Below are 17,165 nucleotides of genomic sequence, written 5' to 3'. Positions count from 1 at the left end.
CTCCAAACTGACTCCCGACTGACCAGTAGCTGCTGGGCGTTGCAAGCTTCCACAGAGCTATGGCCACTCACTTCTCAACTGTGAGGGCTGATCTCATTTTGGTGTATTTGCACTTCAGGGCAGGGGACAGCAAGTCACAAAGTTCCATGAAAGTGGCCCTACGCATTTCTCAGCCACTGGAAATCATCCCATACGTGCAACACTATGCAGTCCCAACAGTCTGTGCTTGTTTCCCAGGCCCAGAATCAGCGTTCCACGGCATGAACCTGGCCCATGATCTCCCAGTCGCCACATGCTGTGCCGTCTGTGTCCATGTCCTCATCAGTATAGTAATCGCGCTGTCGTCGCTTCCTCACCCGGTTTTGTAGGTACTGCACATACTGCTGGATAATGCACGAGGTATTTACAATGGTCAAAACTGCAGCGGAGATCGGATCGGGCTCCATGACTATGGCACCTGCACGGGTAATCCTGGAAAAAGGGCACGAAATGTAGGAGAGCAGAGTGGCAGCGGAAGCTGTGCTGTTTGGTTCACGGTAGCCGAACAAAGGCTGAAAATGGTTGTCTTCTGTGGCTTTCACGGAGGTGGGAGCCCAGGACAGACAACATAGAGAAGCTTGGAAGCACCGCGATAGCGGGAGAGCAGAGTTGGCGGCGGAAGCTGTGCTGCCCGGTTCACGATGGCCGAGCAGAGTTGGCAGCGGAAGCGTTCGATGAGGAAGAGAAAGATTAGAGATTACATAGGAAGATGAGAGGAAATGAGAGGTGGATTCATAGTAGCAGGAGAGCAGCGGTGCACCATCTGCTGAAAGCAGTATGGTGTCTGCACGCCAAAAAGGCATGAAACGATTGTCTGCCGCAGCTTTGTGATGACACACACCCAGAAACACCCGTGAGAATGTTTTTGGCCCATCATGCACTGGGAGCTTAATCCAGAATTCCAGTGGGCGGCGGGGTCTGCGGGAACTGTGGGATAGCTACCCACAGTGCACCGCTCCGACATTCAATGCTAGCCTTGGTACTGTGGTCGCAATCCGCCGAATTCACATGCTTCAGTGGGGACACAGGAGACCGAATGTATAAAATAGCTTCCGAAAATTCAAATAGAATAATTTCGAAATAACTTCGTCCTGTAGACGTACCCTTAGTCCTTCCTTTGTTGTCCCGGACTCCTGCCTCCCCAGCACCCGCACGGCTCCCAGCGCCCAGGCGGGGCTGCCTGAGCCTAAAGACTGAGGGGGGATTCCTGGGGGAGCCCCAGGTGCTCTGGGAAATGAGTTCTGTGACTTCTTCCTCTGCGGTTGTAGGATTCTCCCTTCCCCACCATCTGCGCATGCGGGACTCTTCCCTCTCCCCCGCATTTGCGCATGCCCGGAGCCCATCTGTCACGGGACCAGCGTCTGTGGGCGGGGGAGACAAGCTCTCAAGCGATACAAAACTCTTCCCCGGGCCTGGGAGAGGCTCCAACGGCCCTCACGAACTCTCAGCCCTGCTCGTCATTCCCCCGCCCAACGTCACTTCCGCTCCCAAGAGAGTCAGGAACTACATCTCCCAGGCTGCCCTGGGGGGCGCTTCCGCCTTCTCTAGCTCAGGTAAGGGCCTGGCTCCGCGCCTCTCCCGCAGCCGGCGCCTCTCAGACCCGCCCCCCCGAAGCCTCCCGGGTTCCTTCCGCTTTCTAAGGCGACCTGGAGCCTGGTCCCGGGCAGTCTGCGCTGTGGGGAGCCCGGGAGCGGGGGCAGGGGCTGCTCGCTGGGCGGGGGGAGCCTCAGTCCCGGGGTCCCACCTGCCCCGCCCGCGTCCTGCCCCCCGGTCCGACCGTCCCCTTGCGCACACATGGACCTGGCCCGGGCTTCTTCTTCCCCCTCCCCGTGACCTGCCTCCCCCTGGCACCAGTTTGTAACGTGCTCCCCTCCCCTCCCCTCGGGTTACCCGGTGAGACGGACGCTTGGGGGAAGCAAAAGAAAAAAGCCGCCGGAGCGGCCAGTGCGGCAATACCGGGACAAATAGCGACCAAGGGACAAAACTAAAAATCGGGACAGACGTCTGGTCACCCTCCCCTCCCCCATCGCTGAGCCTAGGGGCTGGTTTGGCTTCGCTCCTGGGGTGCCCTGTGCTAGCCTCAAATCAGCTTCCTGGGGTCACTTCCTGCCTCCCCCTGCCGCCCAGCGCCCTGGGACAGGAGTCAAAGAAAGGACGTTTCCTTTCAGGTGTGAAGGCGGCAATTCAGCCATGAAGGGGCGGTGCTGATGGAGGAATTATTGACCCTTTCTCTGTTTTCCTTTTCAGGTTTTACCCCCTTTTTCTCTGATTTCTCTTTCTGATTGTCACCAGTGGATGTAAAATCCCTGTTGATTTCTCCCCTTTTCTCTCTAGTTCAATTTAAAATCTCAGATTTGGGATATTTTCCCACCCATTTGATGTGCAGCAAACTTTCTTTGTTTATATAGGAAATTGTTGCCCTGAGTCATTTCCCAACTGGGATGGGTTTTAATGGGTGCAGCAGCTTGCAAAGCCCTGAGACACATCTTCCCAAAAGGGCGGGGGGGGGGCTTCCAGTTTCTGGCATTCAGAGGCCAGGCCAGTCAGGGACATGCTTCCATGCTGATGATGGGTACTGCTCCATAACAATCCAAAGCAGTGCGGACTGACGTATGTTCATTTCCATCATCTGAGTCATATGCCGCCATCAGAAGATTGATTTTCTTGTCTAGCAGTTCGGGTTCTGTAGCGTCTGCATCAGTGTTGCTCCTTTAGAACTTCTGACCACATGTTCCACACCTCGGCCTTCTCAGATTTCGGACGGCACTTCAGATTCTTACACCTTGGTCAAGTGCTGTAGCTATCTTTAGAAATCTCACATTAGTACCTTCTTTGCATTTTATCAACTCCGTAGTATAAGTATTCTTAAAATGAGCAACATATGCTGTGTCATCATCCGAGACTGCTATAAAATGAAATATATGGTAGAATGCAGATAAAACCATGGAGCAGGAGACATAATGGTCTCCCTCAAGATCTTCAGTCTCAAATTTAATTAACGCATTATTTTTTAACGACCATCGTCATCATGGAGACATGTCCTCTGGAATGATGGCTGAAGCATGAAGGGGAATATGGATGTTAGCATAGCTGGCACATAAATATTTTGCAGTGCTGGCTACAAAAGGGCCATGTGAATGCCTGTTCTCACTTTCAGGTGACATTGTATGTAAGAAGCGGGCAGCATTATCGCCGGTAAATGTAAACAAACTTGTTTGTCTTAGCGATTGGCTGAACAAGAAGTAGGACTGAGTGGACTTGGAGCGCTAAATTTTTACACTGTTGTGTTTTTGAGTGCATTTATGTAACAACAGAAAATCTACATTTGTAAGTTGCACTTTCACGATAAAGCGATCACATTACAGTATTTTATCTTTTCTACAGTGCAAATATTTGTAAGAAAAAATAATATAAAGTGAGCACTGTACACTTTGTATTCTGTGTTGTAATAGAAATCAATATATTTGAAAATGTAGAAAAACATCCAAAAATATTTCCAATAAATTTAAATTGGTATTGTTTAACAGTGCGATTAAAACTCTGATTAATCGCAGTTAACTGAAACAAATTGCAAAAGTTAACTGTGATTAACTGACAGCCCTAGTTTTGAATTTTTCTGTTACATGCAGGACAGTCTAGAACATCAGTGTGCAGGGAAAGAGCCTGCGGGGAGTTGTGCTGTGAAATTATTTCCTGTTCTGACGTGTCCCCAATTGTCCTTTTTGCCCTAACAGGCTGCAGCGCAATATCCATGTTTTCTGCCAGGTTTTTCCGTCCTTCCAGAGACCAGGAAAGGGAAATGGCTGCAGTGGAGCCAGTTGAGGTAGGGATTATCAGGGAGTTGCTGGTGGACTCCTGTTGGAGGGAGGAGGGCAGTAAATACAGAGGAGGTTGGCATTTCTGGGGGGGTTAGTTTGAAGGTGGGAGGGGTTAGGAAATACTCAGGGTGGAGAAATGAAGGGGGGCAGTGTGATGACAAACCTGTTGGGGTTTGTTTACTGTGAGACCTAGATCCCAGCAACAGATGCATGGAGTTTGTGGGTGGGAATTTCCTGATTTGACAAACTGGAAGCAAACAGCCTGGAGTGGGCTGAGAGAACTTACTAGACTCCAGTACTGGAGCCTGAACCTATTAGCCAGAGGCCCCTGTGAGATTTAAAGGGGAACCCACCAGTAAGGCCCAGGGAAGATACCCCATCCCGCCTGCTGGCCATGGGGAGAGTGTTCTGATTCTCACCAGAGAGTTGTCCCTTGTTCCTGCTGGGGGCTCCATCTCCTGTATCAGCCTCTGGCTAATAGGTGAGTGATGAATGTGAAGACCCCTGCCCCCTCTCTCTGCTGGGAGGGGTGCAGGGCTCTGTCTTTCTCCCCTCACCGTGATGCCTCCTAGCTGCTCTGATGGGATGGGGGTAGGACTATGCTGACAGCCTGTCTCCCAGATCTTCTATGTGATTGGCCCTCCTCCCCTCTGAACGATGGGATTGTCAGGAGGCTCTTGCTTTTTCAGGGGCTGGTGACCTTTGAGGAGGTGGCTGTGTATTTCACCAAGGAAGAGTGGGCTCTTCTGGACCTGGGTCAGAAAACCCTCTACAGAGATGTAATACTGGAGAACTATGAGACTGTGACCTCGCTGGGTAAGGATTACTGTTCCCCCAGGTATTAGAAGGGGAAATGAGGAGTTAAGGTTCACGACATCTCACAATGCAACTCAACTGTGCCCTGTTTCAGCAACACCCCAACTGGCCAATGACAAACATTACCCTGGTGGCTACAGAATACTTTGGGAACAGAGCACAAGTGTGGTATAGCACAAAGTTTAACACCTTCTCTTTGCTAACGCAAAACTTGGGGTTAGGTCCAGTGCAGGGAACAGAAGCTATCTACAGTGGTGAGCTGGAGCTGGTTCGCACCGATTCGTGTGAACTGGTTGTTAAATTTTGAAGCCGGTTTAGAACCGGTCGTTAAAGGGGTGGGCAAACTCCGGCCCGCAGGCCACATCCTGTCCGGGCCGCCTGAGCTGTCATCTGAGGAGGCTCCCCTTTTTAATTTTTACTCACCCAGTGGTGCTCCGGGTCTTTGGCGGTACTTCAGCGGCGGGTCCCTAACTCGCTCCGGTCTTCAGCAGCACTGAAGGATCTGCTGCCGAAGACCCGGAGTGACTGAAGGAACCGGTTCATCAGCTTTTGGCAGCTCATCACTGGCTATCTACCCCTAGCCTTCACTCAAACACTGAGCCTACTGCACACAGTCCATCTCAGACTTTTACAATGTTACCACCCTGTTAGCCTTGCACTAAGGGTATGACTACACTACGGAATTAGGTTGAATTTATAGAAGTAGATTTGTTTGTCTGGAGCGTGCCCCGTCTCACCCCTTCCCCCCCGTGTTCTTGGGCATCTGGGTGAGGAGGCTATGGAACTTGGGGAGGAGGGCAGGTGGTTACACAGGGGCTGCAGCGACAGTCTGTGCTCCTGCTGCCTTTCCTGCAGCTCAACCATATGCAGGAGCATATCAGTTTGATCCTCTAGTAGCCTCAGCATTGCATCCCGCCACCTCTCCTCTGGCTCCCGCCACCTCTCATCTTGTGCGTCCCTCCTGTCCTCGTGTTCATTTTGTGCTTTTCTGAACTCTGACATTGCTTGCCTCCATGCATTTTGCTGAGCTCTTTCAGTGCGGGAGGACTGCATGAGCTCTGTTATGAAGCGTGGGGGAGTCAGGGTCCTGTACCCTTGTTTCTTGCGATTCACGTTCACCGTGACTCTCAGCCAGCCAGTAGAACAGCAGGTTTATTAGCGATGACAAGGAACACAATCCAGCCCCGAGCTTGTAGGCATGAACAGGACTCCTTAGTCAGGGCTCCTTGTGGGGGGTAGAGAGCTTAGACCCCCACTCTGGGGCTCTCCCCTCTTCCCTAGCCCACGCCAAACTGAAAGAAAAACCCTCCAGCGTCCCACCCAGCCTCCCCCCAGCTCCTCCTCCAGCCTTTGTCCAGTTTCCCGGGCAAAGGTGTCACCTGGCCCCAACCCCCTCCTGGCTCAGGTTACAGGCTCTCAGGTATCCCATCCCCACATTCCCAGGTCAACACTCCCCCCCTCCCTGCAATGTCACAAGCTCAGAGAACATTAAAATACCGCCAGCTCTCCTGGACTCCTTGCCCCCTCATATTAGCTTCCCGGGGGATCCAGCCCATCAGTTCCCTAAGGGAGTCAAAGTCTGCTTTTCTGAGGTCCAGGGTCCGTATTTTGCTACTCTCCTTTCTTCCTTTTGTCAGGATCCTGAACTCAACCATCTCATGGTCACTGCTGCTTAGGTTGCCACCCACTTCTATTTTCCCTACCAATTCTTCCCTGTTTGTAAGTAGCGGGTCAAGAGGAGCACGGCCCCTAGTCACTTCATCCAGCACTTGTACCAGAAAGTTCTCCCCAACACTCTCCAAAAACTTCCTGGATTGCTGTATTGCTCTCCCAGCAGATGTCAGGGTGATTGAAGTCCCCCATTAGAACCAGGGCTTGTGATCTGGAAACTTCAGTTAGTTGTCCAAAGAAAGCCTTGTCTACCTCATCCTTCTGATCTGGTGGTCCATAGCACATGCCCACCACAGCATCACCCTTGTTGCTCTTGCCTCTAAACTTAACCCAAAGACTCTCAACAGGCTTTTCTGCAGTTTCAAACTGGAGCTCTGAGCAATCATACCACTCTCTTACATACAATGCAACTCCTTCACCTTTCCTCCTGTACCTGTCCTTCCTAAACAGTTTATACCCATCCATAACAGTGCTCCAGTCATGTGAACTGCCCCACCAAGTTTCTGTTATTCCAGTCATGTCATAGTTCCTTGATTGTGTCAGGACTTCCAATTTTTCCTGTTTGTTTCCCAGGCTTCTTGCGTTCATGCACATGCACCTAAAATAACTAGCTGATTGCCCTACTGTCGGAGAAGAACACAGTTCTCACTCTCAGGTTGGGTGCAGCAAGTCAGATACAGTTTATTATCTCAAGCAATTGCACAGAGGGAGAGAGTGCACTAGGACACAGGGTTTCCCCCACCTAGGCAGATAAAAAATTTGAGCAAGTATTTAAACCTTTATTACAGACAATAATAAGCAACAACTGCATATTGTTTATACATATTCCTTCATGATATCTTATTTTTCTTACCATTTCTGTTGAGTTCTTAATTTTTCCTGGGAGTCCTTTAGACTCCGCATCCGAGACTCGTGGAGTCTCTTTGTGGCTTCCTCTGAGGCTTATGATTTTATTTAAATCGAAGGTACCTTCTAGTGGGAATTGTTTAGATGGATTATCATGCTTGGGAAGATTCCAATTTTTCAAATACCTGCAGGTCCTAGGACCATAATGTACATACATGTGATATGCTGGCATACCATTAAGAGGTACGGGGGAATATTTAGACTGCCCCCCACCCATTTTCTAGGCACACAGTAGGGAGCTGATAAGCTAAGAATATCTCTTCCACTCGGATTACTCACACAGGAAAGATTTATCGAGGATGACCACGACCTTCCTATACCTCCCTTCAGCAAAGAGCGTTGGCTAGTCTCAGAGGGACAGCGCAGCTTACTCTGATTGCTTCCAGTGAGATGGTCAGACCAGTCAGTGGCTCATAAGCATGGGAGAAAGGGACAAGATGGATAGAAGCACACAACCCTAGACCCAAGCAGGTTGCTCGCCAGGCGATGCCATGCAGAGACAGCCCCCCAGTCAGGATCTTTTACTGAGGTGCAGTCCACCGGGCTTGCATTAGAGACAACCCCGGTCACAAGCCTTTGGCTTCGCAGGGTGCTTTGGGCATCTTACACACACCCCTCTATTCCTGCATACCATGATACATCCGGACTTAATACAACCTTTCCCTTATGTGAGGCAGTAACAACCGCTCAGTACCAGTACATTAACCTTATTGGGCGCGGCAAAACAGTTCCCCAGCACCGCTCTGTATCTGATCTTGCTGCACAATCAATAAGTTTGGATGGCCCCAAAAGGGACAGACAGCCTCTCAGGCAGTCCTTCTCCGATACCCCAATAAAGATTTCAAAAGGTCTCTTACCTCTATTGTGGTGCCATGGGGTTCGAAAGGGAACGGTCCGCAGCAGCTGCCGTTGTCTTTGCAAGCATTGCCATCCCGTACGAGCCCCCAAATTGTTGGAAAAAAACACAGTTCTTGCTCTCAGGTTGGGTGCAGCAAGTCAGATACAGTTTATTATCTCAAGCAATTGCACAGAGGGAGAGAGTGCACTAGGACACAGGGTTTCCCCCACCTAGGCAGGTCTCTCCCAGATAAACAATTTGAGCAAGTATTTATACCATTATTACAGACAATAATAAGCAACAACTGCATATTGTTTATACATATTCCTTCATGATATCTTATTTTTCTTACCATTTCTCTTATAGTCTGCATTCTATTCTTATCTAATACAAGGTCACAGCAGCCTCTTTCACAGTTATTTTCCACTCGCTTCTCATTATCCCCGCTTCTACAAATCTCGCGTTATTAAAGCTAGAGTTAGCCTGACTCCTGCTCATTTCAGAGGCCTGCATCCAAATTCCCTTCATCTATTTCCGCACTACTTTCTCAGTATGAATCAGGAGGCTTCCCGTCTTGTATCCTCCTTGTATTTCGTGACCAGGTCAGATTTGGTCAAATGAAATAAAAGCAAAACACATTCTAAGCTGATTGTAACACTTCCAGTGCCCTTACAAACTTTGATGCGTCTCACCACAGGCTGGCTGGTTGCTCTTCAGCCAGGCTGTCCCCTTTGATCAGCGCTTAAGTCTCTTGGTGTGGTGTCTGTAGATGTACGTGGAAGAGAGAGAGAGCATGGCAAACGTCTCTCCCTCTTACCATGTTCTTTCTTCCCTCTTGGCTTTGCCCCCTCCCCCCCTTCAGAGTCAGATGAGCATTACCTCATCGCAGTCCCAAACTGACCAAAGGAAAGGGGGTGACTCACTCGAGAGTCCAACAGATCCTTTTGTTACTGCATAGGCCAGCGTCCTCTATTCCTGTGAGGCTGTGCTGGGTTTGTCCCATATATGCATTGATGAGGTGTGAACTGCCCCTTTGCTCTTAGAGTGTTTTTGCCTGGTCTTATTTTAAGCCATGAGGATACATTTTCAGCCTCATAACTGTATACATTACTGCAACAACAATTACTATAACATCACTGTAACAGCAATGCTCAGTGCATCATGAGCCTTCACAAAACACCCAACATGACAAATTTTGCATTGGATACCACACAATCATTTTATAAGGATGAACATGGGGGTGTAGGGTGTTCCCACGAGGTACCGAACGTCACAGCACGTCAGCCCCAGGTGGGGAAAACAGAAATTACATCAGTTAGCTTTACTGTGGTAAAATCTACTGGGGCCTGGTCTCCGTTAGCATGTTTTTATAGTTAGCTAGCTCCATTGAGCTATCCAGATATAGAAGCACAGCTGTATTCTCTATACTGACGTGCCTCCAGTATACTACTCTGGGTTAGCTCATATATTTTCCCTTGACATGTCCCAATCTACTCCGCATTCCCTAGTCTAGAGAAAATATTATCATGATGGTAAAACATTTGCAAATAACACAACTCAGTAATAATCAGATAGCAGTGAGTGAAGCAGATTTCAGTGGATTAGAGGACAATGCAATGGGAGAATCTGTGGTCCTGATTCTGAGTCCTCAGATGTAACTTGCTCTAGAATCTCATTCTATCTGAAACAGAAAATGTCTTCTATCTCTCTGAGATGTAGATTTTTCTTCCTTTCCTAAAGGTTGTTTGGTCACATAATTGAATATTAGTTTGCTTTGACAGAATGTAGTTCAGATTTATTGAGGACTTTGAGACAAATGACGGTTTGCTTCAATAGTCATTTCTTCTTTTATTTATGGTTTCCCATCACCCCTCCATGATGACATGGGGAATGTTCAAATGCAGCTCAGTCAACTGGAGAGAATTCTCCTAGTTATGGGTTATGCTACCAAGGAACCAGGAGGGGTTTGAAATGTCCAGTCTGAAATGGTGAACAACAGCACACTCCAATCTGTGCAACTAACCTACGGAACTGGGTATAATCACAGTGTTATTCAGTTATGTAGGTCAGTATTATCTCAAATATCTGGGGAGAGAGTTCCACAGTAAGTGTCTTGGAACTAGGCAAAATACCTGTGTATTTGGTTCCCATAACAGTTGTAACCTTGGCCCTATAGGAGGTTTCCTTGTACTAGCTGAGATAAATGCCAAGGAAATGAGATTAGTCTGGGAACCATTAGAAGCACGGTTTCCGCCTAGGTGTGTGTAAAATGTTGTAAGAGCAAGGGAGTTGTATAAAAATGTTCTTTTTGGGGGGATCTCTGGGGGAGGAATGTCGGGAACTTCTTGCTTAAATAACCTCAAATGTAAGCCACTAACCATACCCTGCATGCCCATAGAGCAGTGGTTCTCAAACTTTTTGTATTGGCAACCCCTTTCAGACAGCAAGCCTCTGAGTGTGACCTCCCCCCTTATAAATTAAAAACACATTTTCTTATGTTGAATGCTATTTTAAATGCTAAATTTATTACCATATTGTTTTAAATTAATATATCTGTTCTCATTGTTTATAAATTAAGACTAAAACACATTTGTATAGAAATAATGTTGTAAGTCCAAAAGGTATTTTTTTAAATAGTTACTGTTAAATAATGGGGTGTGGAGGGGGGGGGAAGAAACTTTGTCCATATCACTTTTCACAGTATACTTAGTGCCCCATTGCCACCCTTACTTCTGGGCCTCTGCTGGCAGCAGGCGTTGCCTTCTGAGCTGGGGGGCCAGAGAGCAGCGGCTGCCAGCTGGTCACCCAGCTATGAAGGCAACTTTGCTGCCAGTAGGAGCACACAACTGCATAAGTAAGGGTGGCAATGCCATATGAGGCATCCTTATTTCTGAGTATCGTTTGACCTTTGTGCTGGAAGGGGTGGCTACGAGCGGGGAGTTCAGGCAAATTTTGGGGTGGCTATAGCTCCCACTAGCCCCCCTCAGCACCACCCTTGTCTGTGTGTCTGAGTGTTAAATTATTATTTCCTTTTTTTTTTTTTTTTTTTGCCCATCTCTGTGTTCTGATTGGTCTGTGGTTTAATGCAGGTCTTCAGCTGCTGAATGCTCAATCCCTCTAATGTTGTCTCAGACCCACCTTTTCAGTCTCAAGACAACAAACCTGCACACAATACTATGATCCGCAGAGTACAATTTCCTTAAAGTGGTGATAATACAAACATATTTTGTTTCAGAACAATAACTCTGTATTACATACTTACAATTCTTTTGGAAGTAAATACACATTGCAACGGAAAGGTGTGTATAATTTTTTAAAACCCAAGATTTAAATTATATATTTTATAGCAGTTGCTCTCTGTTTCATGCATGTGCTCATGGCCCCAAAAAATAACCTCATGACCCCTTGAGGGGTTTTCACCTCCAGTTTCAGAACCGCTGCCAAGGAGAGTAGCAAATGCCAAAATAACCTGAGCACACGTGGATTTCAGAGCAGTTAGATTTGTCAGTTCACAAAACAGAAGGTAGTGCTGAGCTGTAACTGTGTCAGAGCTGGCACTCTGCTGTAGTCACCTCCCACATCCATGGAGGGTGTGACAGTCAGCTGGGCCCATCCACTGATACGAGACAGGGTGAGATTCCTGTCAGGAGTCCTTGAGAGAAGGGAGAGCAGGGAGCAGTGGAGTGGATGAGATGATGGGGATCTGGTGACCCTGCACTACCATAAAGGAGGGAGGGCTGAGAGCAGTGGGAGGAAGGGGGCTGGGTGTCCTGGTGAGTGAAAGGGCTAGTTATCTCTTTCCCCTTCCCCTGCAAGGTGTCAGCCTCATGCCTTTCCGTCTCCTGGAGTGGATTTCTGCCATTCTTCTTCGAGTGCTTGTTCACATCCATTCCACATTAGGTGTGCGCACACCGCGTGCACGAGCATCGGAAACTTTTTCCCTTAGCAGCTCCCGTCAGGCCGGCGGGGCTCCCGAGTGGTGCCGCTGCGCCATGCATATATAACCCCGCCGGCCCGATCCCCTCCAGTTCCCCCCCCCCCCTCTCTCTCTCTCTCTCGTAGAGGAGCAGCTCCATAGCCTTTAGAGTAGCTGTTATTAGTTCGTTTACATACAGATTATGGACACTTAAGTCATTTGGTGCTTGGAGGCCTCCAGCACCTGCCCCAGGTCGCGGGGCATGCTGCAGGCCCATGACTTCAAGACTTGCGCCACATGCTGCAAACCTATGCCAGTTAGTGACCCCCACAACTTGTGTCTACGTTGCCTGGGGGATGGGCATGAAACTGAACGGTGTAGGATTTGCAAGGCATTTAAGCCAAGGACAAGAAAGAGACTTTTGCCTGTTGATGCGCCGCATTGCAGCCACTGGGCCCAGAGCACCCGACGCCGGCTCAGGCTTCCTCGGTGCTTAGTGCCGTGGAGCCGTAGAGAGACCCGGCACCGGCTAAACACTGTAAACTGTCGGCCCCGGAGTGCCAGGCTAGGCCCTGGCACCGCTTGTCCTCCCCCGTGCGGCCCCCAGCGCAGCCTAAAGGAAGGCACGGTCGTTCCCCGCACAGGAGGCCGGTGCCTCCCAAGGCCCCGAGCACCGATAAGAGTTGGAAGGCCACGGTACTGGCGCTGACGCTGGCAGTCCCGGCAGCACAAGCCCCACCGAGCCCAGACCTAAGTGAGCTCAGTGCAGACGATGGGCTTGAGGGCATAACGGATCAGCAGCCCTCTACGCCTGGCACCTTTGAGGCTGCAAAGGACCTCATCGAGCTGTCGGCGGCGAGCCCCTTCCCGTATGGGGAGAACCCTGCAGCACCCGTTCCTGGGGTGCTGTCGAGGGGTACGACGGCAATGGTGTGCCGCTCAAGGACACCCTCCCGGCACTGCTCCTAGAGTTGGTCCCGGTTGAGCTCCGACTCTGTGGACTCACACTTGCCAGCGGCCCAGAAGGAGGTTGCGGCACCGGCAGCGGGTCGACGCGAAGAAGCACCCAGAAAAGGGCACACCGCTCTCCGGCACGACCCAGAGACCAGCAATGGGAGGAGTTGAGACGGCCCTCGCCAGAGGACTCCCGCAGATGGTCCTGGTCCAGGGAACGCCGTCACTGGTCCAGATCCCAGTCCCGGCCCTGGGGATACCAGTACTGCTTCTGCTTATCCAGGAGCCGCTCGTTCTCCCCCCGGCGCAGATCGTTGATACCGCCATGGTCTTTGCAATCAGCGTTGCTGCAGTCTGGCACTGACTCCGGCCACTATAGCTACCAGCACCAGGCCCCGGACAGCAGGGAGCTGGCAACTCCAGTGGGGGCCGCCAGGCCATTGGCCCTTTTGGACCCCCTGGGCCTATCAGGAGTGTCAAGGGGCCCCGTCCAGGGCAAGTTACTCGGTGCAGCTGTCCCAGTCCCCGCACTGATGCCAGATGGTGCCGGAGGCAACCGTATCCAGGCCTCCAGCATCCTCCCAGCATAGATTGGAGAGACAGGCACCAAGCCCGGTGCCGTCCCATGGACTCCTGCCCCGGCCTGAGCTGGAGGCCCCTCCCACGGGAGATGGGGAGCAGGAAGACCAACCAGAGGGGGTTAAGCAGCAGCTAACCTCTTCGTCTTCCCCTGATGAGGCGGTGGCAGGTACAGAGGTGTCCGGCCTTCGCCGATAGACCATAGAGCCCACCAGGAATTGCTGCACAGGGTCGCCCAAAACTTGGGGTTGCAGGCCGAGGTGGCGGTTGAGCAGGAGGACACCATTAAGACTGTGAGACCTCTCTTCAGGCCTCCCTAGATTCGGCAGACGCAGCGGCTAGAACAATCGCGTCGGGGTGGTCATGAGGCGCTCGGTGTGGCTCCAGGAGTCAGGCCTGCCACCCAAGGTCCAGAATACACTCCAGGACCTCCCCTTGGAAGGGTCCGGTCTCTTCTCGGACCCGACAGACACGAGGCTACATAACCTCAAGGACTCACGAGCTACGCTCAAGTCGCTGGGTATGCACACCCTGGCTGCCCAGAGGAAGCCCTTTAAGCCGCAGCCTCCCCATCAACGCCAGTACCAGCCTCGCCATAGGCATGAGCCTTACCGTAGGCGAGGCAGGGATATCAGGCGACAGCGCAAGAACAATAACAATAATAATGCGCCAGGCTAGAACCAAGGACAGCACAAGCCCCAGCCGGGCACTAAGCCAGGCTTTTGAAGGTGCACTCGAGGACAGTGTATCAGACCAGTCACTGGATCCGTCCCTTTGTTTCTCAAACCGCCTGTCCCGTTTATCCCATTACGTCAGACTGTTGGGTCTTGCGCACGGTGCAGAATGGGTACTCACTGCAGTTCACCTCCCTCCCTCCCCCCCCTTCCCCATCCCTCTTCAGGGACCCCTCTCATGAACATCTCCTAGAGAAGGAAGTCCGCTCGTTGCTAGAGGTGGGGGCGATAGAGGCGGTGCCACACAGCCTAAGGGGGAAGGGGTTCTACTCCCGGTACTTCCTCATCCCCAAGGCCAAAGGGGGCCTTCACCCCATCCTAGACCTGCGCGGGCTCAACAAATTCCTGGTCAAGGCCCTGTTCCGCATGGTCTCTCTGGGCACCATCATCCCTTCCCTGGGACTGGTATGGGGGACTGGTACGCCGCCCTCAACATGAAGGACACGTATTTTCATATCGCCATCCACCCAGCACATTGGCGGTTCCTACGCTTCACTGTGGGCCGAGAACATTACCAGTTTTCGGTTCTCCCGTTTGGTCTAACCGCGGCCCCAAGGGTGTTCACGAAGTGCATGGCGGTGGTGGCGGCCTTCTTACAGAAGCAGAGAATCCGGGTGTACCCGTACCTCGACGACTGGCTCCTGGCGGGCCGATCCAAGGCAGAAGTGCGTGGCCATGTGGAGGTAGCCCTGAGATTGTTCCGCGAGCTGGGACTCCTGGTCAACATCCCCAAGTCCACGCTTGTACCCACGTGGAGAGTGGAATTCATAGGGGCGGTCCTGGACGCAGTGCAGGCCAGGGCAAGCCTTCCGGTATCCTGATTCCGAGCTATCCAGCAAGTGGTGGCCTCCCTGTGCCAGTTTCCAACGACAACGGCCAGGTGCTGCTTGCGGCTGCTGGGCCACATGGCAGCATGCACGCACCTGGTCAGGCATGCCAGACTGAGGTTCAGGACTCTGCAGGCATGGCTCGCTCAGGTGTACCGCCCAGGCAGGGACCCCCTGGACTAGGTAGCGACAGCCCCCAGGGATGTGCTGGACTCCCTACTTTGGTGGTGGCAGTCCCAGCCTGTGGTTTCCAAAGGCATCCCCTTTGCCGCCCCACAACCGAACCTGACTCTGGTGACGGACGCAACAGGCCACGGATGGGGGGGGGCTCACCTGGGGGACCTCATGACGCAGGGGTTGTGGTCTGGAGCAAAGTGGTCGCTCCATATCAATGTGAAGCAGCTCAGGGCAGTTTGTCTCACCTGCCAGACCTTTCACGTCACTCTGAGTGGTCACAGCGTGACAGTTCTGACAGACAACACTACTGCCATGTTCTATATAAACAAACAGGGTGGGGCTCATTCCTCCCCACTCTGTCTCGAGGCTCTCCTCCTCTGGGACCTTTGCATAGCCCATGCAATTCACCTTGAGGCGTCCTATCTCCCGGGGGTACGAAACGAGCTGGTGGACTCCCTCAGCAGGTGGTACCGCAAGCACGAGTGGACACTCAGGGCGGACGTCGTGCTTTCGCTCTTCAGCAGGTGGGGGTTTCCCCAGGTAGACCTGTTTGCAGCCAGGGCCAACACCCAGTGCCCGCATTTCTGCTCGTTCCAGGGCCACAGCCTGGGCTCGCTCGCGGACGCGTTTGTGATCCCGTGGAGGGGGGGCTTGATGTATGCCTTCCCCCCGCTCCCCTTGGTGCACAAGGCCCTACTCAAGATGCGCAGGGACAGGGCGGTGGTGATCCTCATCGCCCCAGCCTGGGCCCGCCAGCACTGGTACACATCGCTCCTAGAGCTGTCAATGACGGCCCGGGTAGTCCTGCCCTTACACTGGGACCTCATTACACAGGACGGCGGGGGGCTTCTCCATCCCGACCTACAGTCACTGCACCTGACGGCATGGAGGCTCTGTGGCTAAACGCCCTGGAGAGCCAGTGTTCCCTTCCAGTGCAGCAGATTCTGCTTGGCAGTAGGAAACCCTCTACCAGGGCGGCCTATATGGCCAAGTGGGAAAGGTTCTCGTGTTGCTGTGAACCCCGATAGGTGCAGCCGTGCCAGGCCCCGGTGCAGGCCATCCTGGAGTATCTCCTGCACCTCAAGCAGCAAGGGCTAGCCCCGTCCTCACTCAGAGTGCACCTGGTGGCCATCTCCGCCTTCCATCCAGGGTTCTTGGTGGGCTCAGTGTTTTCCCACCCAATGGTGGGACGGTTCCTGAAAGGGTTGGAGAGGGTGTTCCCGTGCTCCCTCCCACCAGTCCCTCCATGGAACCTTAACCTGGTCCTCTCTAAACTCATGGGACCCCCTTCTGAGCCCGTTGCTTCCTGTTCCCTCCTCCACCTTTTCTGGAAGGTGGCATTTCTGGTTGCCATTACCTCGGCCAGAAGGGTGTCCGAACTGAGGGCCCTCACCTCTGAGCCACCATATGCAGTATTTCACAAGGACAAGGTGTAGCTCCGGCCGCACCCCAAGTTCCTCCCTAAGGTGGTGTCCCAATTCTGTCTGGGCCAGGACATTTGTCTGCCGGTGTTCTTTCCAAAACCCCATATGGACCCGAGTCACTGCGGCTTGCACACCCTGGATGTGCGTCGAGCGCTGGCGTTCTATTTGGAGCGCACCAAGCCCTTTCGCAAATCCGCGCAGCTGTTTGTGGCTGTAGCTGAGAGGATGAAAAGCCTCCCTGTGTTGGCGCAGCAGATTTCGTCTTGGATTACAAGCTGCATCCAGATGTGCTATGAGCTCGCAGGTGTTCCAGCCCCGGCGGTCACAGCCCACTCGACCAGGGCGCAAGCGACTTCCACGGTGTTCCTGGCACAGGTCCCGATCCAGGAGATCTGCAGAGCAGCCACCTGGTCCTCGGTGCACACCTTCACAACCCACTACGCGTTAACCAGCAGGCCAGAGAGGA

General features: G+C 52.1%; 1 protein-coding gene across 6 annotated transcripts in view; it reads left to right on the top strand.

Moving 5' to 3' along the window:
- The first annotated feature begins 2,200 nt into the window (after positions 1-2,200).
- LOC125623368 (uncharacterized) overlaps positions 2,201-17,165 on the top strand; it is a 63,163-nt gene continuing 48,198 nt past the window's right edge. For all 6 annotated transcript variants that reach the window (XR_007352977.2, XR_007352976.2, XR_007352975.2 and 3 more), the window contains exons 1-3: positions 2,201-2,286; positions 3,774-3,862; positions 4,547-4,673. Coding sequence is in view for 1 of the 6 variants with exons in the window: in XM_048822592.2 (XP_048678549.2) it covers positions 2,247-2,286; positions 3,774-3,862; positions 4,547-4,673 (256 nt within the window). In the remaining 5 variants the exon portion in view is untranslated. The remainder of the gene's footprint in view (positions 2,287-3,773; positions 3,863-4,546; positions 4,674-17,165) is intronic.

Source organism: Caretta caretta, chromosome 16 (genome assembly GCF_965140235.1).
Source record: "Caretta caretta isolate rCarCar2 chromosome 16, rCarCar1.hap1, whole genome shotgun sequence".
Lineage (NCBI taxonomy): Eukaryota > Metazoa > Chordata > Testudines > Cheloniidae > Caretta > Caretta caretta.
Note: the sequence above shows the minus strand (reverse complement) of the source record. Positions and strands in the feature narration are given on the sequence as shown.